The sequence below is a fragment of the Gekko japonicus genome, unplaced genomic scaffold (assembly GCF_001447785.1).
Source record: "Gekko japonicus isolate JY-2015 unplaced genomic scaffold, Gekko_japonicus_V1.1 scaffold549, whole genome shotgun sequence".
Lineage (NCBI taxonomy): Eukaryota > Metazoa > Chordata > Lepidosauria > Squamata > Gekkonidae > Gekko > Gekko japonicus.
Window position 1 is genome coordinate 565,243 of NW_015169189.1, and position 27,397 is coordinate 592,639.

Sequence of the window (27,397 nt, forward strand, 5' to 3'; positions counted from 1 at the left end):
AACAGTGGGTATAGCTCTCTTTGATAGAAGGGAGTTTGAGCCCATTTCTACCAAGCATCTCTGCAGTGTTCTACCACCATTCATTTCAGAGTTGAACAAGCCCCACTAAAATTATGGATGGAACACAGAACTAACTAGGGTTATATTTTTTGAGACAAGATTTTTAAAAATTATTTATTATCAGATTTATAACCCGCCCTCCCCGGAACGGGCTCAGGGCGGCTGACAAATGTGAGCTGAGAAAGAGTTTCAACACAACATATATGGTTTACATATTTGTAAATTATGGTGGTTTGTGTTAAACTTTCTATAATAGGATGAATACAGTTTCAAAGACAACAAAGTGCAACACATTTATCTTTAGGCTCAATTTCTAAAAAAAAGTCCCAAGATATTGCAGCCCTTTATTCTTAGTGCAATTTTATTGAAATGTTTTGATAAATATCTAGACAACCAGATAAGTATGTAGGTATAAAACAAATAATCAAAATTACCAAACAGAAATATAAAACTGAGTTAGGAACACAAACTATGAAATAAAACAAGTTGAAGCAACGGGGGAGACAGATAACTTGGATACCTAAAAAAAATAAATATTAAATATGTAGACATAAACATTATAAAATGATCTAAAACATTTTAATTGACACTCCCCTCTTACAACCTCAAAACAGCAGAACTGCGCTATGCACACTGCAGAAAGTTTTGAGAGAAAAGTATGCGTGCAAGACTTCCAGAATATAGCCTTTGAAGAGACAATGAAAGACTAGTTAAAACTTAGGTTCTCTCTTATGCAGAAAGGGAAAATTCAGTTCTTTGTGTTCTGCTCCTTGCTGCTGCTTCTTTTGGCAAGCAACTCACTGATTTGGCGATCAAGTTCATTTACGATGTGGTCTTCATGGTTATACACTCCTGTCCTCAACAATGTATCCCTCTCTTCTATTAGACGGGCAAGATAGTCGTCCAGACTCTCATTTAGTTGCCGAGTGTGAGCACTTTGCAACTGTGAAGCAAAATCCTCTTGGGAATCAGGAAAATGCTTTTTGTCTTCTTGCTGTTTTAATCTGAGAAGACGAAAAAATGAACAGTCAGTTGATTCACTCAGAGCTAACTGGTTTTGAGAGCAAATTTCTAATAAATGAAACATGTTAAGCTGTACTGTCCCAGAAACAGCCACTATCATCCAATATTAAGAGCTTTAGTACTTACTTTATTGGATGAGGCTATTACTGGAAGCCAAGAATGCCTTTGATCAAATGCCTATGTATCGGAGTGATTTTTAACAAGAGCTAAACTGTTTAAAAACACACAGAAGACATAAGGTCAAAAGGTACTGAAACTACTGAGCCATTTAAAACCTAAAGTGTTGTGTTCACCAGAGATTTGAGAACAGGCACCATTAATGTGTCTTTTTATGCAGCAAACAGGTTTGCTTAGAACAAGAGAGGGGAAAAAAGGCTTGCTGTAATATAGCTACAGTCAAGATAAAAAACTGGGTCTGGTAGCCTTTGGCATAGATTTCCTATAATACAAGATTGTTACGTTTTATAAATGGGCAAATATTACCTAAGGGACCAAAAGCTGTGTTCTTTTACTGGACTGACAGCCAATTAAGTTTGACTTAGCTGAACCCTCACCTATCCAGCAGCAGAAGTAAAAATCCAGCAAATAGTACAATACCTGTTCAGTTCATTTTTGATGTCCTCTAGCTCTTGCCGCTGAGTCTTCCCCAATTCTTTTTCTTCTGCTGCCAGGTACCGAAGCCTCATGTGCTCCAGCTCTTGCTGCTGCTTTTTAAGACGGGCCATTGCATTCTCTTGTTCACGCTACGGGAAGACCAAGGAGTTTCATTTACTTCACAGCTTACTACATGTGGATTCTGACTGAATCTTTACCACTCTGCATGAGATGGACAAATTCCATGGCAGGACAAATACCACGGCATTGATGTGCATGTAACTTATAAGCAACACAAAAATAGCTTAGATTAAGCACGAACATGGCAAGTGAAACCCTGCGACATGACTGAAGAATATTCTCAGGTTTGAAATAGCACAGAAATATTTGCATTTGTACCAGGCAAGCATACATGGGTGTATCTTGTTATGCAAACAGACAAGCAAGCAAGCTACTACAACTGACTGAAGTTCTGAAATCCATTTTGTAGTAGTTAAAGTATCACAAGTCTCCACTTAAAAAATAAAAATTTAAGCGCAGGCATATTAGGTCACCAGCTCTTGAAAAGGTTACAAAAAGGCTGGGAGAACAACAACACTTCTCAAGTGACATGAAACTAAGATATGCCAGAATACTTTTATAGGGGTGTTACAGTAGGAAGAGAGGAATGGTGTCTTTCTTTGCTTAAAAACTCCCTTAGAGCAAGGGTTCCCTGTTCATCAGCTGCCAGCAATCACTACCTCCTGAGGACATCTAGATTGACCCATTGAAAGGTTACTCTTCCAGTGCAGTACTATAGCAATAACAAAGTGGCAGGGTAGAAACCCTAGAAAATACCTTATAACCAATGATGTAGTAGTGCCTGTGCAGTCTAGCACATAGGGAAGAGATTCAGAAAAAATATCCCAGAGAAATAAATTATACTAAATGAAGCCAAAAGATCTCTTCATAAAAAGGATTACTATAAAAGAGAGAACAAATAAGGAAAATGGTGGTTAGATTCAAAGCTCCATCTCTAATGTTAGAGGCTACTGTTACCAATCAGAGAGTAATAAAATATAGTCCCATCCCCATCAAGCATCTGGTAATGACTCTGAACTTCCATGACAAATAGGTCGTTTGGACCAAATGAGACTGTCCTTTGTCCAAAACGGATTAGCTGCCAGGATGGCCCAATGTGGAATGAAAATGAATGGGTCATTCTAATGTAAACTCCCAAGGGTTCCAGATCCCAAACACTCTAGGTGATGCTCTTGCCTTAGTAAGGTTTTAGGGTTTCTGTCACAACGGGTCAAAATATCATGAAAGCTAATGGCATCACGTATTTAAAAAAATATATATATTGGCTCTATTTGAGACACCCAGAAATATTAAAATGCAACAATGAAAACCAGTCACCAACAGAGCCAATTTCTACCACTCTGCAGAATGCATCATGTCAACAATTGAACGCCCTCTGATGGGCTGCCTTACACTGTATTTGAAAAAGTAGCAGAGAAGGAGCTTTCCAGATCTTCTCTGGAAGCCCTTTCCCAGAGGATCGGTGCTGTAACAGAAAAAGCCTACCATCTGCCTGTGGACGTTCACACCTTGTAAGGTGAAGAGACAGCTAGAAGCAGCTGCTTCGAAGACCTCAACAGGACAGGGATCTATACAAAGAAAGACACAGCACCTTGAATTCAGCCCAAAAACTAGAAAGAAGCCAATGAAGTTGTTTCAGAACGGGCATAATGTATATCTGGTGGTGTGTAGCAGTTAACAGACAGGTTGCAGCATTTTGCACTAACTGTAGTTCTGAGTGACTTTCAAGGGCACCCCACATGGGACATGTTAGCAGCAATCCAATCTAGGGGTTACAGAAGACTGTATCTGTGTGTCTAGGCCTGCTGAGTCTAGAAGGGAGGAAAATTTCTGAATTGTATAAATAGTGCTCCTAGCAACAACACTGACCTGCTTTTCAAAAAGCAAGGTTAGATCTAGGAGTACCCCTAAGCTTTCTACCTCATCTAGCAACTAGATACCCATCTAGCAGAGGAAGACTAATCTCCACTTTCGCATAAGCTTTCCCCACTAACATCACATCCATACAGAAATGTTACAGTGTTCCCCAAATCTCTTTTGAACTGAAGCTGCTGACTCTTTTTCAAGTATTCTCTTGGGTCCTCTCAACAATGCAATACCCTGTGGGCTGACTATAAGATAACAGTAGTGTGTCATTTCACTTCTAACTTGGTAGAAAAGCAAAAACTGACACAACTGATTGATTACCAAGCTGCCCACTTAATGGGATGATGTCTTTAACAAATTTATTAAAATGCAAGCTATTCTGAGTTTCACTGCTCTGGGGATCCTAAAATAAAAATTACTTTTTAAAAGCCATCACATCCCTTCTGTCATTAGCCAAAGATGTTTCAGAATCTTGAGTGATAACTGTTTCCCCATTGTATAAAGACTGCATAAAAGCCATTCTGGGTACATATAAAAAGATAGCTAATCAGGTAATCATGCTACATTTCAATGTAAGGCCAATATGACCAGGGAGACATGAAACTCTCACTGCCTCCACTAATTGTTCCTGGCAGTAGTTCCTCACCAGGGAGTCAGGCAGCTGAACAAAAGTAATACTAAAACTGCAGTTCTCTCTATTTTTTTCCTGAAAGGAACAACTTGCTAGTGACATATGAGAAAAGTTTATGATTCAATTCCTATTAGTAGCTTCAAAACCAGCTTTATTCCTCTCTGTGATCTCTAGTCATTAGAGTTTAAGAGCACAATTAACACAAGATCAGTTGTGTACAGTCTTACATATATTAAACACTGTAAAATCCAAATATTATTTAATGGACCATCCCATCCAAACAGCTTGTGTGAATAATAATTACAAATGGCAATTTTACCCAACTCTTCTTCATCCCTGCCCACCAAAAATCAATCTGAATAAAAATATATATTTCACTGTTTCACACCCAAACCCAATTGCTGGCAAGTTCCCAGGAGATGGGAATATCACAGCTGGGGAATCTTGTATGTCCTTATAGACCTAGATTTTTTAAGTGGATTAACGTATACACAATTGCTTGTGGAACTGTAATTTAAACAAACTACAAAAAGTATCACATATGACAAGACTTTTTGACTTATGAAACAAGCCTCTTCAACATCACTCAACATACCATTCTTGAAGCAACCACACTCCAAAGATAATTTGATCCCACAAGTGCTATTACTGATATAGCTTAACACTGTGAAATGACAGGACACCCACCCTCTCAAAAATAAAGTAGAGGAGAATAGCCTGGGAAAGATAATAAAGTGAGGGTGGATAGGGCTTAATACGACACAAGATCCAACCTGTGACCTTTCCCCTTCCCAAAGGTAGAGTTTAATCAGCAAATGTCACACTTACCTCCCTATTACCCCGCACATGCGTCTCCAAAATCATGAGAACTAGAAACTTGTTTTCTTTGTCTAAGACTCTGTGCCACACTTCAAATAGTGAATGCAGATGTCCACTGAACATGTGAAATTTCTCAGAATGAAAAACAACTTGAAAACATTGGGGGTTATTGGTTATGATTATGTTTGTGAAAAATTAATTAAAAAGTTAAATAGGAAAAAACATTGGGGGGTTTTCCCTGAAGACCTTGGATGAATCAGTGCACTGGAAAACTAAGCGAAGATGCTGCTTCCCTCCCTCTTTGTTGCTCCCCCTCCCTTTCTTCCTCCCCTTCCCTCCCTTTTCATTTATCAACTCTCTCCCCTGCTTTACTAAATCATAATTTTAATAGGAAAAAATTGTTCTATTGGTGATATATCAATGTTTATGACTGAATGATTAGAAGATAAGCTACCTTCCTCATTTATACTATATCTATACAGAACATTCATTACTTGCTTCATTTAGCGCTTTTTATAAGAACTGTAGCGAATACCATTTTTAAAAATTCTAATGGACATACACTTTAGTTGAGTTATTTAAATAGTATAAACTTTGATTGCTGTGCGTGTGCTATATGCATAGAAAACAGTATATGGGAATAATATAAGGAAAGTGTGTACATGATTTTTAAAAATAGAAGAGCAAAAAAGAAAATGGCAACAGGAACACATCAAAGAGACAAAGAAAAAAGGAGTACAGATGAAAGAGATTAGGACCAGAGAACTGAAGAAAAATGGAAAAATTATCAAGAACACTGGTGCACCCAATGCAACCATTTGAAGAAAGAACAGAAGACCATTCAAGATTCAAAGAAAATAATCTTAAAGAATATCCATAGTATTGATAGGAATATTCAAGAATCTGAGGAAAGAACCCAGAAGAACATTTAAGAAGTGTTTCAAGTGATATCGGCTGGACTATCAGAAATCAATTTAAAATTACAAGAACGAACACAAGAAATTATAAAAATCAAAGGGAAACGAACATATAATGGCACACATTTAGAAAAGCAGGATCTTGGGATTGAGAAGGCAAAACAAATAACTGAAATCCTGGAGACTTAATGCAGATCTATTTATCTGTAGAGGAATCCTAGAGAATTTTGGGAGGCCAAATTTGGAAAAAAAGCCTTTGTCATTTACTTCAAAATTATTTGAAGATAGAGGAAGACTTTCCTGACATTGACCAGATTTTTAGAGTGAATTCAAGATTTGCATTCAAGAATAAGCTACCTCAAGCTATACTGGTTCAATTCACTTACAAGAAAACACGAGACACGATACTAAAGAACCAAAGGGAATCACCACTCAAGGCAGGTCCGTAGCTACAATGGGGCATCTTGGGGCCTGGCCCCCCAACTTATGTCCAAGGCCCCATGACTTCCCATCCAGCCCAGGCCCCAACACAGACCCGTTTGCTTGTCCAGGTCCCCGGCCGACAGGCCCTCACGTGGCTTTTTGGTTCCATGGCTTCACCTCCTGTCCTGCATTGCTGTGCTCGGCAATTGCGCCCCACTTGGGGAGGGAAGGTGGCAGAAGCAAAATGCTGAGCTGTGATGGGCCGGTGCTGAAGGGATTATGCTGCTGCAGGGGCTGCCACTTGGTTCAGCTGGGCTTGCTACCCCTCTGCATTGTTGTGTTCAGTGGGAAGATTGTGACAGACGGAGTGAGTGTGGAGCCCAGCTCCAGTGGCTGGGGGGATCCAATGGCAGCAATAGGCAAAGGATGCAGGGCCAAGGTGCAGGTGAGCGCTGCCTGGGCGCTGATGTGCTGGCTGTGTTGGCACGAGGGAGGAGGAGGAGGCAGTGGCTCCCACTGTTCAGGCTGGAGAGGGCCCGGTGTGTGTGCCCAGAGTGCAGACTGCTGGGACAGAGGGGGGTGGCGGAGATGGCTGGAGCGCACACAGCTGAGAGCACACTGGGTCTGGCCTTTCCTGGCCCGAAGTGGCTTTCCCTCCAGGAGGCAGGACACTTGGTCTTGGGGGGGGACTTAAAGGCCCCCCCAAAAAAAATCCTAGCTATGGGCCTGACTCAAGATGACAGGAAAAGTCATCTTGAGTATACCATCTTGAGTATACATCTTGAAGTATACAGGAAAAGTCATCTTTAGCATACCATCAAGTATGCTAAAGAAAAGGAAAGACCTTGACTTTTTGAGACAGATTTTACAAAAGAAATAAATAAAATGTTGCTGGAAAATACCATTTGCAATAGAGGTATTTTTACCAAAACGAGGAAAAATAATTCCAACAGAGGAACAAGCCAAGCAGTATATTTGGAAATCAATTCAAGCAGATTTATTAAGATGGGAAAAACTTACAAAAAAATCACATAACCAGAGATGGACTTTAGAGAATATGATTGTGTGAAGCAGAACACCTTCCTCACCATCCCCTCAAGCGTTAACACAAACAGTGATGGGCCTGTACAGACCTGCAGGTGTCGCTAATTGGTTTGTTTGTGTGTGTTTTTGGCCTGCAAGCTTCTTATCATCTTCAGGACTAAAGATGGAAGCCACTTAATTAACTTCTTATGGGAACCTGTGATCTTGGGAGGGGGGAGACTGGGAGGAGGAGGATTTATACCCTGCCCTTCACTCGAAATCTCAGAGCAGCTTACAATCTCCTTCCCTTCCTCTCTCCCCACAACAGACACCCTCTGTGAGGTAGGTGGGGCTGAGAGAGCACTGAGAGACCTACTCTTGACAGAACAGCTCGGAGAGAATTATGACTGACTCAAGGCCATCCAGCTGGCTGTATGTGTAGGAGTGGGGAATCAAATCCAGTTTTCCAGAATAGAGTCTGCCGCTCTTAACCACACTGGAGAGGTGACATAATTTTCTAGAGGTTCACCTTGGATACCCATCCTGATTGAATGCCATCATCATCTGACTTGACAGACCAAAACTTATAACTTGAACTGTGGCCCAGGAAAGGAGGAAGCTAGGTGAGATTTTTCATGGACTATGAGGCAAGACCATGTCCTGCAGTTGCTAGAAACATAGACAACGCTATTTGAGGCATTCATAACAAAATTAAGGTTGGTGCCACCTAATACAGATTTGTACAGTGTTAGGTAGTCGAAGCTAGCTTTGTTATTTTCTGTTCTGTATGATTTCTGAGTAATGTGTTGGCAATAACTATTTTTCTTTCTTAATATCTTTAAATAAACGTAATATTATTTTATAAACAACAGCCTGGTTCTTGTGTGCACCTGCCCGGGGAACCCACGGGGTCTAACCTTGCATTTTCTTGACAGGTTTACATGCCAGAATTTACTGAGCCCCTCAAACTCTTTGCTTGTGTCCCCGATAGAAGCTTGTTATGATAAGAATATGAGAAATAAAAATGATTTTTTAAATTATGGCATGATGATAAACACTCAGGAAAATCAAGTCTTAGCACAATATTAAAGATGAAGGTGTAAACATTCAATGGCTTATTATCAATTAGTCTCAAGACTAATTCAATGAGTATTGAAGGTGGAGTTCTAAGAGATGCAATTGAATTTGATGAGCTGATTATAAACCAAAAAGAGCATTTACTATGATGGATATGTAAGATTATACCCCAGCTAGAAATGGAAAATAAACAAGTGAAAAACGTTATGATTAAGTGGATGCAAAACCTTAATGAACAGATATCTATTCAACAATTTTTTTGTTTTAATTTTTATTATTATTTAATTGTTTTAACTTGGTTGTTTATGCCATTTTAATGTGGTTAGCCGCCTTGAGCCAGATATCTGGAAAGGCGGGGTATAAATATAAACAATAAATAAAATAAATAAATAAACAATGGGAACGACCATGGGGAAAAGATATCGAATTTACAGTCAGCCAGACACTAAGAGTTAATTGGCACAAAATGTTTTTTCAGATGTTATATAACGCCAAAGGACTTTGAGAAAGCACATAAAAACTACAAAGGACAATGCTGTAAATGTCAAGATATAGATGGAACCTCCTTTCATATGTGGTGGACGTAAAAAAGAAAGAAAATATTGGAAATACACCCAAAAATACAGAATATATTAAAGTTTAAATTCCCAATGGAAGCCAAGAGCATGCTATGAGGTGTTCTGGCTAATAAATTACCAAGATTTTAGAAGAGCTATTCAAATACATGGTAACAGCAGCTAGAACTATTTATGAAGCAAAATGGAAACTAGACGTCTGTCCACATTTAGAAGAATGGGAAAATAAACTTGCTGAACATGCACTAATGGCAAAAATAACTTATTTGAGAAACCGGTCTATTACAAAATTTGAGGAAAGATGGAGTGTGTATTATGCTAGCAGAAGACAAACTTAAAGTAAGAAAATATCATACGGTAATGAAACAGTATTAAAATCTGTTCCAAATGTAATATCCCAAATATAAATGGGTTCTCTATATGAGATATATAACAGACTTTCTTTTACACCATGATATATCTAATTCTCAACAGTCCCCTCTGCATGCAGATACTTATTTCCACAGATAGGGGGCACACTCTCCCCCAACAGGTTTTTCTACAGACTCAGGGGACTCCGTGGCTCTCCAGGAAAATGGAAAAAGTTTAAAAAAACCTCAGGGAGCCTTGAAATTCCCCCCAATACCTTTTGAAATGTCCGCCTCAGGAATCCACTCCAGGCCTTGCTGCATCGACAGTGAGACTGAGATAGCCGGGGGGGGGGGGGGGGGGGAGAAAAGGGAGCAGGACTGGAGCTCGGATTGGGAAGGATTCCTCCTGAAGTACGAATGGCTGAATAACATGGGGTTTGGAGCCAGGCCTTGGACTAGGATTGCCCGTTCCAGGTTAGGAAATTCCTGAAAATTCTGTGGTAAAGTCTTAGGAGTACAGAGTTTGGGGAGGGGAGAGGCCTCAGCTGGATATAATGCCACCAAGTCCACCCATTTTCTCCAGGGCAACAGATCTCTGTTACCTGTAGTTTATTTGTAATTCTGGGGAATCTCCAGGTCCCACCTGGAGACTGGCAAACCTAGGCCCAGCAGCACCCTCTGTGGGACTTGATACCACCTGACTTGCTTGATTCAACTAGGCCTGGCTGCTTGCTACTGTTCAATTATCAGCCACCCTATGAAAATCAGTGTAGCATAATGGTCACAGCTTCAGAGTAGGGTTTGCAAGACCCAGGTTTAGATCCCCATCTTGCTGTGGAAGCTCACTGCATGATTTTGGACCAGTCATAGAATCATAGAATGTTAGAGTTGGAAGGGACCTTGCAGGTCATCTTGTCCAACCCCCTGCACTCTGCAGGAGCATAGCCCAAAGATAGCTCTACAACATACCTGAAAGATGGTTGTCCAGCCTCCGCTTGAAAACATCCAGCGAAGGAGCATCCACCACCTCCCAAGGCAGTGTGTTCCACTGCTCAACCACTCTTACAGTTAGAAAGTTTCTCCTGATATTTAGCCGGTAACGACTCCCTTGTAATTTCCATCCATTAGATCTAGTCTTGCAATCCGGAGCAAGAGAGAATAGATCTGCTCCATCTTCTACATGACAGCCCTTCAAATATTTGAAGACTGCAATCATGTCCCCTCTAAGCCTTCTCTTTCCCAGGCTAAACATACCCAACTCTTTCAGCCTTTCCCCATAAGACTTGGATTTAAACCCTCTCCCCATCCTGGTTGCCCTCTTCTGGTGGATCAGGCCAAAGGCCCATCCAGTCCAACACTCTGTATCCCACAGTGGCCAGAAATACCAGTGCCATCAGGAGGTCCACCAGTGGGGCCAGGACATTAGAAGCCCTCCCACTGTTGACCCCCCCCCCAAGCACCAAGATGACAGAGCATCACTTGCCCCAGAGTCCCTATCTATACCTTGTGGCTAATAGCCACTGATGGACCTCTGCTCCATATGCTTATCTAATTCCCTTTTGAAGCCGTCCATGCTTGTAGCTGCCACCACTTCCTGTGGCAGTGAATTCCAAGTGTTAATCACTCTTTGGGTGAAGAAGTACTTCCTTTTATCCGTTCTAACCCGACCGCTCAGCAATTTCATGGAGTGCCCACGGGTTCTTGTATTGTGAGAAAGGGAGAAAAGTACCTCTTTCTCTACCTGCTCTTTCCCATGCATAATCTTATAAACCTCGATCATGTCACCCCTCAGTCGTCTTTTCTCCAAGCTAAAGAGCCCTAAGCGCTTTAACCTTTCCTCATAGGGAAAGTGTTCCAACCCTTTTATCATTCGAGTTGCCCTTTTCTGCACTTTTTCCAAAGCTATAATATCCTTTTTAAGGTGTGGTGCCCAGAACTGCACACAGTATTCCAAATGAGGTCTCACCATTGATTTATATAGGGGCATTATGATATTGGCTGATCTGTTTACAATACCCTTCCTAATAATCCCCAGCATAGCATTTGCCTTCTTTATTGCAGTCACACACTGTCTCGACATTTTCAGTGAGTTATCTACTACAACTCCAAGATCTCTCTCTTGATCTGTCTCTGCCAGTTCAGACCCCATCAACGTGTATTTATATTTAGGATTTTTGGCTCCAATGTGCATCACCTTGCACTTGGCCACATTGAACCCCATTTGCCATGTTGACGCCCACTTGCCCATCCTTGACAGATCCCCTTGGAGTGCCTCACAATCCTCACTGGTTTTCACCACCCTGAACAACTTCGTATCATCCGCAAATTTAGCCACTTCACTCCTTACTCCCAACTCCAAATCATTAATGAACAAGTTAAAAAGCAGTGGACCAAGTACTGATCCCTGCGGTATCCCACTGCTTACCCCCCTCCACTGAGAGAAATAGAGTGGAAGTCACATACTTTTAGCCTAACCTACCTCATAGGGTTGTTATATAGATAAAAAGGAGAAGAAAATAATGTAAACTGCTTTAGTCCCCACTGTGGAGAAAGACCATAGTACTCCTCAGTAGAAGCTGCAGGGGGAAAGGAGACAGAAAGCTGAAGACAGAGAGGCCAATAAAGATAGGTTGGCTGTTCAGTAAGAAGAAGATAGGGGTGCCAACTCCACCCTCCAAAGCAGTAATTTCTTCCATGGGAACTAATGTTGCCATCCTCCAAGTGAGGGCTGAATATCTCCTGGAATTACAACCGATCTCCAGATGACAGAGATCAGTTCCCCTGGAGAAAATGGCTGCTTTGAAGGGTCGAGTTTATGGTATTATACCCTGCTGAGGTCTCTTCCAAGTTCAACCCTCATCCTCCCAAGGCTCTACCTCCAAATCTCCAGGAATTTCCCAACATGGAGCTGGCAACCCTAAGAGGAACTGATCTCTGTATTTGGGCAATCCGTTGTGATTCCTGGAGAGTGGCTGGTGGCACTGCTGCTGCAGGGGGAGGGGGGAGGAAGTAGGTGGGAAGCTGGGAGAGAAAGAATGATGGGGTGGGGTGCAGAAAGGAAGAGACAGGCAGGGAGGTGAGAGAGAAAGAAAAGGGCTGGCGAAACAGTGTGAGAGAAGTTGGGGGAGAGGGGAAGAAGTGGAGGTGGGGAGAATGGGATAGCAGCTCTCACAAGTTTCTTGTGGGTCCACACATATTACTAATTTATTAAAGGTTCTAATGAATATGTAGAAGTCACAAAAATGTCTTATGCTGAATACGAAGTAATGATGAAACCAGTGTAGTCAAAATAGATTAGTTACGAAGTTTGAAACTTAAAACTTAAATGAATACAAATGTATCCCAACAGAAATAAGAATTATTGTATTTTATAAATAATACCTTAAAATTATAATAAAGGGGATGAAAGGGAAAGTATTCTCAGTCCTCTACATTACGTACCAAATGACTGCAACATAACCCATTCCCTCCCCCTTTTCCTTTTCTTTTGTATACCCTCATGGTTTTTCTGAAATAAATAAATAAAAGCAGTGAATGCAGTATTCCTTATGCTACGCCATAGAGTCTTATAAGGCCTAAAATAACTTTTACAACCATACGGAAAGGGAATGTAAAATCCATCTAGTGGTACCTAAAATCCAAGGTATTTTTAACATTCATATTAGAACAACAAAATTAAGCAGCCAAATAACTAGTTTTAATGATAGGTATTTTTCATGTTTGATCGAATTGAAGTATGAAAACCAGACTATGTCTGAAGTATAAGATTTACGATGATTAGATCAGAGGTTTATAAAAAGAATGAACTATTTGTAAAAGTCTAATTTCTGGTGGGAAGGATTCTTTATCCATGTTTGGTGCTGACTTGGAGACTATTTTATCAGAGCTTTTTTCAAATACATCCATTTTATACCATCTTGTCAAATCCATTGATGATTTTAATTGTTTTGTAAAATTACTGAAACTTATCATCTTAAGGCAAATTTTTGACTCTTATCTGTTTAGTTCCTGTCTGTTTCAGTTAAGTTTTATAACCTATTGAAAAGTTCCTTGCCCTGACATTTTGGATGTCCCCAGTCACTCATGATAGTTTTTCATTCAGGGCTGGCCTAACAGCAGAAGCAACCCAACCAGTAGCTTGGGCTGCAATGTTCTGGGGGACATCAATGAAGTAGTCAGCAATACAAGGAGAGTGCTCCAGCCCCCCCCCCCCCCCCCCCCCCCCCCCCGGTTGTTTTGTTAGTTTTTGAAGATCCTGGATTGAACTTTTCAGCTTTCATCTTGGAATAGCAGAATCTCTTGGGCTGGCCCTGGTTTCAAAAGCCTCTAAAGTAAACTAAACTGAGACAGCTGGCATGCCAGACAGGATCTAGGAGAGCCAGGTCTGATCCCCCACTCTGCCATGGAAGCTTGCTGGGAGACCTTGGGCCAGTCACATACACTTACCCTAACCTACCCCACAGGTTTGGTTGTGGATAAAATAAAGGAGAGGAGATAAGTCGCTATGGGTCCCCATTGGAGAGCAGACAGCATATAAATGAAGTAAATAAACAAGAATAATGTAACCCTTCAATACTCTGCAGCTGCTTTAGCTCTAACTGCACAAACAAGGATTTGCAATGGTTTATTTTTGCATACACAGATGAGTGTGGGCTACTGCCCCATCAAGAGGAAAACCTATGCTCTTGTTTTTTACTGTTACATCTGAGCAGCACTTCAAAAGCTCCACCAAAGCTCACAATAAAAGAACCAAGAGACCATTTAGTCGAATCCTATATGCTTATGTGGCTTTTCTGAAGGGGAGTTATGGAATGTTATTCACTGAACAACTTGTTCCACTGAACAACTTGTTCCACTGTGTAATGTTTCTTCCTGTAATATTCAACCTGGATTTCCCACCCTGCACAGCTACAAACTGATGACATTTTTTCCTGTGCTCAAATGCATGGGAAAGAACCTATTCTCTCCCAACACCAGCAACAGATCCCTAATACCAAGTTAAATGTTACACTGGATTTACCATTATGTTGATTGGTCAGTCCTTCCCCAGGAGCTACAGAGCAGTATTATTTATGTGTTTTTAAATTTTTCATGACTTCTCTGTACTTGCCTTTCCTCTGCACACCTATTATGTGAAACAAGTGTCCACCCTTCAATAGGCATTTCAGCAATGTGGCACACTAAGTAGACATCATGTCCAAAGTGTTACGTAACAAGAGAAGAGGTTATATATCCCTTCCCTCCCCCACACTTTTCAATCCCTCACTGCAAAATCTGCACTCTTCTAGGAGATCAGAGGGCAATCTTTTATGCTATCCCAACATACTAACTTTTATTTGGACTCCTGTGTTGTCTGACAATAAAAATACAAAAAATACAAACAAAGAAAAATCAAATATTTAAGTTCAATCTGCAAAAAGATCCTTGCAGGCTGCCAGGTGCTAAAGCTAAGAGGCTCTTCAATCAAGTGAGAACGATCTTTATTTTGTCATAGCAGCTTATAAATCCAGAGGGAAGATGTAAACATACATACCCTAGACTAAACAATGGCTAAATAGCAGCCACTATTCACTCTCCGACTTGCGCATACCAAGCAAGTCTGTGGGAAAAAACATACAACTAAAGCTAAGGAACTCAACTCAAGTTTTCTGAAAATAACCTAGAGCTGACAAGTCAGGAGGAGAGTCTGGATGGTTTCAAGACACAGTTTTTAACCGAGATTTGGACTCTGTTTTTTTAAGCAAAGATTTACATCCTCTCCTTGGCTAAATTACTCATAAATTAATCACATTAATTACTTTGAGAGGCTAAGCAGGAGGCTGGACAAGATATAGACCGTGTCTGTGTTTGTTTAAAACAAATGCCCTGGCTTTGCTGTGAAAAAAATCCACATGGAGTAGTACAAAAATGGTAAACCTTAAACTTTCCAATAGTCACTAATCTCAAATATACATACTCTTGAGTTTCTACGAAAACATTCAAAATCCAGACAGATCCCTCTGTAATCACCAAAGCTGAACTCTGACATTCTTTGTTACAACTTCAACAGAAATATACTACAGTTCTCCAATGTAACAGTAACAAGTACTGCTCACCGTGATGTTCAAGTCTTCCCAAAAACTCAACCTAAAATATTAACGGAATCATGGAATCAATATTCACTTCCACTTTGACCTCTGAAATCCCCCAAGTATATTGTGAAAAAGTAATAGCTTAAGTTTCATTGAAAAGCAACCTGGTATATTAAAAACACATCTGCATAATTACAAATACATACAGGTATTAATACATACTTCAATCAGCATTTCATTTTAAAAATTAGGATAAAGGGCATGTAATGGCTGATAGAAGAACTATTGTTGTTTGGACTGTTATAATAAAATATTAAGAATAAAAACATGCATACTCTTCAGTTTCCAAAACATGATATAGGCTCCGGTCACACGGCCAGGAAAATGCGGGGGGGGGGTGTGGATCACACGGCAAAGAAGCGGGGCCGCGGGGCAAAGAAGTGGGGGCCGCGAACCGAGGGAAGGCGAGGAGGGGGCTGCCAGAGACAGCTGGCCAAGCGGCGCTGGGGAGAGGAGGGGCCAGCTGCCAACTCCAGTGAGGCAGGCAGGGGGTGGGCAGTAGTTCTGTAAGGGCAACAGTCCGGGGAGCCATCTGGTGGGGCGCGCGAAGAGGGCAAAGCAGCATGGCTCAGCCCCCTCCGCCCTGGCTGCGCCTCCTTCTCCACTCGCCTGTCTTCGAGGCCACGGTGCCGCCCTCCTGAGCTGTGCCCCCCCTTTCCCAAGTAGACTTTCTACTCTGCCGCCGCGCCCCCGCTCTTCTGGGCTTCGTCTCAGCCACTTTATCTTCTGCCTTGCCCCCTTTCCCCCTATCTATTTGTCGCTCGCTTCAAGCCGTGCGCTCTTTGTTGCTTTTTTCTGGCTGCTCTCCTCTTCTCTGCATGACTCAAGTTGTGTGGGTTTTTTTATTAAACTAACGTTTGCGCATGCTCCGTTGTGTGCTTTTGCGCATCTGTGGAGACTTGGGGAAAAAACCACACCTTTCAGCTAGGGGACATGGGCGGGCGCCGGAACTACCTCTGGAAACGCGATCAGACGCTCGCCCTTGCCCCACGGTTTCCGGAAACGAGTACCTCCGAGGTACTAGTTTTTTAAACCGCATCTTCGGAGGGAAGCCTCGCTTGAGCCATGGGAGCACTACGCTTCCCAGATGTGCTGGTAAGATCGCGCCCGGAAACCCCACCTATCTTCCGTCCCTGTAGCGTGGCTAATGCTCCGTGTGACCGGGGCCATAGAGCTTGTTGGAAGATCAATAAAGTAATCTTTCATTCTCTCAATCTCAGGTAGCATGGTTATACAAGTATGTTTTGAAATGTGTAGTATGCAGGCTTAATTTTCCTACAGATGTAGTATGGCCAAACCTCCACAATCCTGGGGTTACCTTAAGAAGCAGTTATTCAGCATAATCAGGAGAAGTTAATTTGCCTAACTTTACCTTACCAGTATTCTACTTACCACTGGTCAACTCCTTACTTTCCACAACTCTCCGTTTCTGGTTAGGCACCATGGGAAGAGGATCTGTGGTAACCAGCCAAAAAGGGAGAGGACAGACTGGAACAGAAGCCTTGAGCTGAGATGGTCCCCAAAGTTCCATCTCCCATCACCCCGGCCAGCCCACAGTAGAGCTGATTGGCTAGCCAGAGCTTGCAACAGGATCCCCGCCTCCCTATGCTTGCTCCTGGCCCTATGGCTGCAAATGCGGCCCCAGGTAAGTCCAGGACCAATGCTTAGGACTCGTCAACCCCTGACTCTCATTTTCTGATTGGCCATTCAGGTAAGGAGGCCACAGCCAGCATATAATTGTTGCGATAAGGGCAAAAGAGGACAACAAACAAAAGTTCCAGGTCTTAGAGTGTGTTGTAACAATAAGTCCTCCTTCTGTAAGGGCTCCACCTATTTATGGTCTCCCATCTACTGTTGCAAAAAACCCTAAATTGTCCCCAATTTCATGAAATATACAGCAACCTGCTGTAGACGTCATGATACCAGATGCCATTTTAATTTCAATAGAAATGCCTTGGCCTCTGTGACTACTGTGCTTCTACAAGTGTACAGGGGACTCCTGAGTTTATTCCCTGAAAAATTTGGTTAGCTCTCTCCTATCACATACTATCACATACTGGCACCAACAATTTCAAAAGCGTGCAGCAGTTACTTTTCTGAAACAATGTTGCTGCTGTATTAAGCATGTTTCTAATGTTAGTTTAAAATTACGTACGCTTGTAGTTGCATATTTTTTATTAGTTTAATTTTTGAATTCAAAAGGACATGCCCCGAACATGGGGGATAAGGAGGGTTAGTAATTAAAACAGTCTGGAATAAAAGGGCATTATGCTAAATATTGGATGCGGGTCATGGTTCTAGAATTCACAGCTTGACCAGACTGTTCACTTTTGATTAATGGAAATCTGTTTAAACACTTTTTTGGCAATGGCCACAAAGTATTTGATCGCCTTTTCCAAAAGCTTGCCAGCTGGGTTTTGTCATTAACATTTATTAACCATCCAAGATATGGCTTTCTGCATCTAATTCTCACAACATAAATGTTTTGTATAGTTCTCCAGAGAGCTCTGGTGTGACATGTTTCTGGCACAAATTATAACCCCACAGCTATTCACCAGAATCAATGTAAAATTATCATGGTATTATTCCAATTTAAACAAAAAATAACACAAATCATCAGAACTTAAGCAGACTTAACATTCCTTAAGGCTCCTAAATTCATATTTTTATATTCAAAACACAATTAAGGATTCTTTAGACCAGTTTCATTTTGTAAGTTTATCCATAACACTCATGCATTTAAAGTATTTCCAGAAAGCCTCAAGCTAGTTTTGACAATCTTAATTTAAAGGGGAAAACACTGAGAAGCATCATAAAAATTGGTCATGCTGCTTCAGTTATTTGGTTAAGAATGCTGATAAAGATGGCAGGTGATTCAATTCTCACCCAAAACAGCAACCCAGATAAACACAACTATTGCAGCTAATCATAGAAGTATTGGAACTAGTGACAAAGTCAAAACAGAGCTTTGTTTAATGATCCATGGACCTACACTCTCACATCTGTCCTCTTTTCTGATGGGATCACACATTGTTTCAAGCACTGATGAAAGCAAACCAAAGTATTTATTGCACTACAAAACAGCATTTACCAACTAAACCTCTTCTTGTTTATTCAAATTTCAGTGAGACTTAATGAAATTTAAGCGACCATAAGATTCCCATCCTAGTTAGATTTACAGATTATCCTGAGATCCTGAAGGACATAAGAGCTGACTGAGGATAGGAGCCTGCTCCACTTACTGAATTTAACTCTTGCTAAAATCAGGAAGGTTTAATTCCAGATAAACATTAGTTAATTGAATCTCAGTCAACTAGACCTTACTCTAATAAATGACTTACAATGCAGGTTTTTTCAAACCCTTCAGAAACAAATGAAAATCTGTACAATTTCAAAATAACTTTAATCTTCACTTAGCTTCATTTAGAGAGGATAGGGCTCCTGTAACTTCCACAGCTGGGTAGAAGGGGGCAGTTTCTGACACGTGAAGACATAAAGCTGCCTTGTACAGCACTGGACCACTGGTCTGCCAAGGTCAGTATTGTTTACTTCAACAAGCACCGGCTCTCCAGGGTTGCATCTCCACACGCCAATACACAAAACTTTGTTTTTAGGGAAATCAACATTAATCAGGACAGTCATCCGCTGTCTTTGGAACTGTAAATTTACTAAGCTGGAAATCTGGGTCCAAATACTGCTTGAATCAGCCACTCCTCAAACCCCCTCCCCAAGCACCGCTCAGTGGGATTACAATTCTGTTGAAAGGTTTTATGTGGCAAGGCTTGTAATGCACTTTAGTACATTGTAAATATTATCTACACAACCCAACTATACAGGCATTATTTGGGCAAATAATGTACCCAATGTACATTTTTACCAAGGTGTAGAAATCACAGAATCCTGTTCAATCTCTAATTCAGAAGAGATGCCAATAGGAAAACATATTCTTTTCCTCCTCAACTTTATAAGGACCTAACATGAACAGTCCTTTACTAATATCTCCAGTAATGTTACTTTAAAAGATAGATTGTATAAAGCTAGGTATATATATAGAATGAGAACTGCTCTTTATCATTTGCACATTTTCTTTCAAAATTCAGTTACATCTCATATCATTCCTGAAAGCCATGGCTACATGTATATTTAGGTAGTAATTACTGTGACAATTCAAATATATAAATAAAAACAAGACACTCTGCCTCTACAGTCACTTCTGATACCGTGCCTCATCTATACAATATTAGCTGAAAATCAATTTCCTGGGATCAAGCCCCATTGAATACACCAAGTAGGTCTGATTAGAATGACTCTAAAGCAGGGATCCCCAACCTTTTTGAACCCACAGGTGCCTTTGCACTTTTGAGAGAATGTGGTTAGCACCATCCCAAAATGGCTGCCACAAGAGGCACAGCCAAACATCACAACTTCATTCCTCACTTTGAAAATGAATCACAGAAGGGGAATGGAGAAAGTAAAAGATGGGGGAATAAAAGACCAAAACCCTGAAGGTGGAATGAACCTACACAACTGACAAAGGAAAGCCGAAGTAACTCACCAGTCATCCTGCTTTTCCAATGACTGCGGCTGCTATTTACAGCCATAGAAAATTATTGCATTTGAACAAGGGAAATTAATAACAAGCCCTGCCTTACTACAGCCCCATCCACTTTATGAAAAGCTTGGTAGCTTTTTGGGAACCCTCCTCTAAAGGTATGTGAATTCAGAACAAAGGCCAAAGCGGAGGGCCAGCTGGCTCAGTGTTCCTTAATCTAAGAGTAACCAAGAAGAGAACCTGCATGTATTGTGCTTGGAAAGGACCGTTGCAAGAATGCTTATTGGATGAGACGAGCCCAGCATTTCTTAATTCTAAAAACCTCCTCCCCAATTACTTATTTTACCTCTATTACATACCTGTTTTAGCCTTGCTAGTTCTTTCAGAGCCCGAGCCCACTGTTGCTTGTAGTGTAGTTTTGACTTGGTGGCCGATTCCAATTTCCTTTCGAGATCCCCCTATTAAAAGAACCAAGTTCTCTCAAACACTGTGATAGCGGTTAATAATCTTTGCTTGATTTTGCATATAGAGAACAGATTAGGAAAATTGTTTAATTTAACATGTAACATCTAAAGCTGTTATGCAATTTGATGTAAATATTGTGGCACACAGGCATATTCTTGTTTAAGCAATAGCTTTCTTTTTATTGTCTAACAAAGTCAAACTAGATTAGTCTGTACTCCAAGACAGTTTGTGTAAACACCTTTTAAACATCTTCAAAAAGAGCCAAAGATCACATTCATTTTTCTGTAATAACCATTTAGCTTTTCATATTCGAGTTTAATTGATGGCAGAAGGTCTTGGTATGTTTTATCCTTGAAGTTGTAACAAATGTGCCCCTATTCATTTGAGTAGATTGCACCTTAAATCTTCAGTTTCAAAGGTCACTGAGTAATCATTCTTTTTTTAAAAAGATGTACCCTTAATCCCACTGATTGGCCTCCTCAACAGTCAACAGAAAATTCCACCATTAGCACTACTGCTATTCATTTACGAAAAATAAATAAATTACACTACTGTGGATTTCAGAGTCCTGCTGGGTCTGGTGTTGTGACATATTAAAGTCACAGTCAAGCTGAGATTCCTATGGTATAATTTTAAAGCATGTTGGGCATTTGAACTGCCAGAAGAGCAACTCAAGAGTTACCTTCTTCTAAAGAAAGTGAAAGATGCATTGGCCTTTGAAACCAATAGATCTTCCTGTAGGAACCTGCATTATCTTAAGTTAGATTGGGTGGCCTTTTCAACTGCTGTTCCAATGTTGTAGAACTACTTCCTCAGGAGAAACGACTGGTGCCATCCTTGCAAGCATTCTGGAGTAGGATAAAGATACTTTTATTCGGGAAGGTCTTTGAAAAACTTAACAGTGGTAGCAGCTGTTGGTGTTTCCCTGAAGTGACTTGGTTGTTTTTTTATATAGCATTTTCATGTTTATTATCAGCATTTTAATGAATTTTGTATTGTTATCTGCCTTGGGTATCCTGAATGATAACAAAAGAAGTAGGTAGTCTCCACACAAGGGCATTTTGAGCTTCAGGGAATATTTCACAATATTTGTCCATCCAAACTGAGTGGCATCTCAAATGTAATAGAGCTCAAGATATACAGGGATTGGCCCAAGGGCAAGAGAAAAATCTCAGACCACATGATTGTCTGGGAATTTGATACTCTCTGAACTAAGCATACTTTTACAACAGATTTTTCATAACTATTCCCAACCCCCCAACCCAGACGAAGTAGAATCAATTGGCATGAGGAGCCCAAGAAAAACTCAAGCTTTCTCCTAGGATGGTTATTCATACTGCACCTAAGTGTGAATGATCTGAAATTATGAAAATAAATATCTTCACAGCTATCAAAAAGGTATCTTATGTAATTAGAGTAAATAGAGTATTCTTTTAAAAACCAACACCAAGCTACTGAGATATATAAATTCTAAATAAAGCCAAAATATAGATACAAAAAATATGACTCAAATCTACATATAAGAAACAATTAGCAAACAGTAATTACTGTCTCTGTGCACAAGGCCCATACAGATGTCATGATCTGTGAACTGGGAGCCTGCGATCCCTGCAATGTACCCAATGGCCATATTGTATGAATTTGGGAAATGTGGATTTTCATACCCATATACTGTCTACAGAAAATGAGCCAAAATGCATGTAAGGAGGAGTTACATGCATGGAAAAAACACATTTCTCAATTCATATAACATGGTCATTGTGGGGATTGTGCTCTCCTGATATTTGTGGAGTTCATGTGAAGAGAAGTTCCTAGTTCATGTGAAGATAATGTCTCCACAGGCCAACCATGACAGCAAAAGAAAAAAGGCTAAGAAGCTGACTATCATTTATCTATGATCCAGAACTGATTTTAAGTGTACCCCATTTGAGTAGTTTGTAACAGTCTGGAAAAATATTGATACAATAACTTGCAAAGGCACCTTGAGAAGAATTCTAGAAAGTGATGCACAGCTAAAATTCTCACCACTGGCAACATCTTTAAAACCACAGTTTCTTTCAAAAACATTTTTTGTTTACATTTACGCCAGTGTTTTGCAGCTGCGGTTAAGTATGGAATTTATTTTAGGTCTTTTTAAAAACAATGCTCTATATATTTATGATGTTATAAAATGCTGTTATACATCTAAGCTTTATAAATGGATGTGAAAGGTTTATAGAAGTCCACCAGCATACCTTCTCTAATGTCAGAATATTTATCTCTGACTGCAACCGGATTTCTGGTTTGCTGCTCTGCTGATCCTTGTATTGTTGAAACTCTTTCTCCAGACCTTTATACTTGTTTTCTGCTTCATATATCTAGGGTTTTTTTAAAAAAGAAGCACTTGAATAAGCTTACATCTGGATGATATCTGGCAATCAACTCAGAAGGACATTTCGCAAACTAGACAAAAGGCATGGTGAATACTGTATCACAACAGATTGCTTATATACATTGCTTAATCTGGCACTTATGTTTTATAAAAGAAAAAAACATGGAAAAGTGCACAATAAATTTCCAAATAGCTTATTTCCCCTGCCCAACAATTCCTTGCAGGCTACCTGCTTGTTCCCGCCAAAAACCAAATTTTAATGTTGAGTGCACACCACGAAGGCTCCTTCCAGAGTTTCAGCATCCTTGAAAGATTCCAGACCCATGAAGAGCCGGCCATGGCTTGGAGGGCGGGGTATAAATGTAATAAATAAATAAATAAGAATATTGGTTTGTAAATAAAAGGAACCTTTCCACCTCTTCCACAAATGGTCTGATGAGAAATAAGGATGCTTCTTGCCCAGGTAACACTGAGAACATCTGACAGTCAGTTCAAGAGAAAACAAAAGAGAAGATAGCAAAATTGGCCAGCTCAGAATTGAAAGAGTTTATGGGCTCCAAAGGAGGAGATTCAGACTGAGAAGTGGAAGCTCCAAACAGTTCACATACACAAAATTCCCCCATAGGCCCCAAATTGTAGTATTCACAGAGAAGACAGGATAGGATGGGGAGCAGCTGAAATCAACCAATTCTGTGCTGCATATAGGCAGCCATTGTCCCCATCTTCTGAAGCTAGTATTACAAAAGAGAAGAAATAGCTTCAAGTTATACATATTCAATGTGCATATCACTAGGTGATGTCATCATTCTATTACACAGCAAACTTCTCTGCAAGACAGTTATGAAGAATATTGTATGTGCATGCTATCACCACCAAAGACATGGCAATTTTCCTGTGGAAATTATACTTTCTGGATGGTGATAGCTCCCATTTTGTGGAACTTACTTCTGAGGGAAACATTCCAGATCTCTACCACTATTACAGAAAGATACTGAGGCCTTCTGGTTTCCTCACAAATTTTATGATGAAATATTTTTATTTGATTAACTACTTTGAAGCTTTTTTAATATTTTTACTTATTGGATCCACATTTCAAATACAATTAGAGTCTATTAAGTTATCTTCTATCTTCTCCTCTATCCATTTATATACTCTTGACCATTTCTTCAAATAAACTTTATCATCTTTATCTTGCAATTACATATTTAATTTGTCCATTTCTGCTAAGTTTAATATTTTATTGATCATTTCCTTTTTTCCCCCACTCGTTTATTTTCCATATTTTCCACCAAAAATACAAACATTTCATTTCCTTAGATTACATAAATTTTTAGTTATTGAATCAAGTAACATGTCTCATACAAATAATTAACATTGTACTTATTTAAGAAACTGTACCTGCTTTCTCCAATTATATACCCTTAGCCATCTTTTATTTTGTAAGTTATTATCTTTACCTTCTTTTATCCGTGTTAATGCGACTGCCTGATAATATAATTTCCAATTTGGTATGTTCATCCCTCCTCTCTCCTTTCTATCTTGTAAAACTTTCAATTTAATTCTTGCTCTTTTAGGTTGCCATATAAACTTTCTAGTGATCCTATCTAGTTCTATAAAAAAATTTGAGTTCTTTAAAATGGGTATGTTTTGGGCTAAGAACAAAAACCTTGGAAGTATATTCATCTTTATAGTCGCAACTTTGCCCATCAAGGATAACGGAATCTTTCCACCTCAAAAGATCACTTTTAATGTCCTCCAATAGCTTGTAGTAATTATCATCTATTAATGAACTAGCTTTATTGGTTATATAGACTCCCAGGTATTTAACTTTTTTCACAATCTAGGTATTTAACTTTTTTCACAATCTCCATCGATGTCATTTTTTTGATTTCTTGCGCCATACCAGGTTGACAGTTTTTTGTCACCAGATTATTTCCTCTTCACCGGGAATTTTCTCAGATTTCCATTTTTTAGCAAAAAGAATTCTAGCAGATGTAATTATTAAAATTATCAAACATTTATCAACATATCTTATATCCTCTGGTAATATGTTAAGCAGATAACATTCTCGCTCTAGTTTTAATTCCATGTCCATAATATCCAATATTATTCTCTATATTTTTTGCCAGTATTTTTGAGTCTTTGTACAGCACCACCACATATTGTAAAAAGTACCAACTTTAACTTTGCATTGCCAACATTTATTGTCATTTTTATTGTAACATTTCGCTATTTTTTCAGGTGACCAGTGCCACCTGTGAAACATCTTAAAAATATTTTCCTTATATGTAATTGCTTTCATCATTTTGGATGTTTTCCTGATTTTACCCCATGCATCAATTTCTATATTATGACCTATATCCCTCATCCACAAAATCGTTTCTTCTAGCATGTAATCATCTAATAACAATTTATACAGTTTTTGGATGTTTATCATTGGAAGATAACCAGATCTTGTCTAATTCATTCTTATTACTTTCGAAACCTTGAGACCTATCTTTGGTATATCTGGATTTTAATTGTAAATACTGCCACCATGATAACTGTATATTGTGTTGTGACAGTTTCTTCTGTTTTTAAGTTATTGTTCTTTTCTAAAAGTGTTTCATAACACTCTCTATTATTTTTGTTGATTAGAGAAGGTTTCGTAAATGCCTCCAGGGGTGATACCCATTTTGGGATTCTTATATAGTATCTTTCTTTTATAGAGTTTCATATTTTTATTAAAGATCCTCTTATTATATGTTGATGGAAGTTAGAGTGAATTTTCTCTTTCCCATACCAGATATATGCGTGCCACCCCATGCTTAGATAATGTCCTTCTAGTTTTAGTGTTCTCACATTTTGCAAGTTAATCCAGTCTTTGATCCAGCATAATGCAGCCACTTGATAGTAAAGTTTCCATTTAGGGGCTCCAAGGCCTCCTCTATCTTTATCATCTTGTAATAACTTCCATTTTATTCTAGCTTTTTTTGAATTCCAGATAAACTTTCTTGTGATCTTATCCAGCTCTTTAAAAAGGTAGTTTTTCTTTAGAATAGGAATAGTTTGTGCTAAAAATAAAAATCTTGGTAACACATTCATTTTTGTAGTAGCCACTCTTCCCATTAATGAGAGTTGTAGATGGTTCCATTTATTTAAATCTTTATTTCTGTCATAAGTTTGTTATAATTGTCTTCTATTAAATTACTGTTTCTGTTGGTTAGTATAATACCCAGATATCTAATTTTTTTAACTATCTCCATGGAAGACACTTTTTTGATTTCTTCTATTGTATCTAAGGGGCAATTTTTTGTCAACAACTTAGTTTTCTTCAAGTTAATTTTAAATCCGGCAATATGTCCATAGTCTAGTATAACTTTCATTAATTGAGCAAATGAATCTTTGGGGTTTTCCACTATGAATATCAAGTCATCCGCAAAAGCTAATAATTTGAATTCTTCTTCTGTTATTTTAAGCCCTTAAACCTTTTCATCTTGTCTTATTTGCTCATTTAAAGTTTCCATTGCAAATATGAATAATGGAGACAAAGGGCATCCTTGTTCCTTTCTGAATTTTTACCTTTTGCGTCAAATTTCTACATCTACTTTGAGGCTTGATGGTTGAAAAGCAACATATAAACACAAAAAATATAAATTATTTGTATTTAACCAATGTACAAGGTTGAATGTCTTAATATGTTTACTTTCAAGACTAAGAAGCCATGTGTCTCATTACAAAGGTATCCAAAATCACCTACAAAGAAAAACGTCAATGAAGTTGCAAGCAGCATTATGAAAACATATAGTACATTGACAAAAACAAACAAAAAACAGAAGTGCTCTCAGGTGCCTTTCTCAGACAGCTGACTAGAATGGTTCAAAGACAAACCCTGATTTTAATTTGGTTCCAGTGACACATTTGCTTTTTTAAAAGTGCATATTCATGTGCAGCTTTAAGCAAATATTTAGACAACTCGGTAAAAGGAACCTTTCACTCACTTGCTGCTGCAGATGGATCTTGTTCTCTTCCAACTGCCTGATCCTTGACTTCTCCAACTCAACCTGATGAGCACACTCATCTTTGACTCGCCGCATTGTATCCTGAAGCTCTTGCAGATTTCGTTCATGCTCTGCTTGGCGTTCTCTCTTTAGTCTTTGGAGCTTAAAACATTTAAAACCAACAATTTCAAAGCTGCCCAGAGGAACATTTACACTACCCCATTTAGCACGTAACACTGATTATTACTGTCAGAGCCATATTAACATGTCAGCATATATTTTCTTGACTATAATGTTTCATAAGTTAACAGAGCTATACAGCTAGACTATGTTTATAAAAATATACTCCACTACAAGAGTTATTAAAAAGAACCTCTAGCTCCTAGCTATACAGCAGTTATTTATCTACCCGTTCCAGTGCCGACCAAGAAATGGCCAGACACTGGCAGCTTTTAGTAT

General features: G+C 39.4%; 1 protein-coding gene across 1 annotated transcript in view; it reads right to left on the reverse strand.

Annotated features, from left to right (window-relative positions):
* Positions 1–562: 562 nt before the first annotated feature.
* Positions 563–27,397, reverse strand: part of CEP120 (centrosomal protein 120kDa) — a 52,359-nt gene continuing 25,524 nt past the window's right edge. The window contains exons 16-20 of the mRNA XM_015416221.1: positions 26,939–27,100; positions 22,822–22,944; positions 20,482–20,580; positions 1,681–1,826; positions 563–1,064 (exon numbers count right to left, since the gene is read on the reverse strand). Coding sequence (XP_015271707.1) covers positions 809–1,064; positions 1,681–1,826; positions 20,482–20,580; positions 22,822–22,944; positions 26,939–27,100 — 786 coding nt within the window. The 3' untranslated portion in view covers positions 563–808. The remainder of the gene's footprint in view (positions 1,065–1,680; positions 1,827–20,481; positions 20,581–22,821; positions 22,945–26,938; positions 27,101–27,397) is intronic.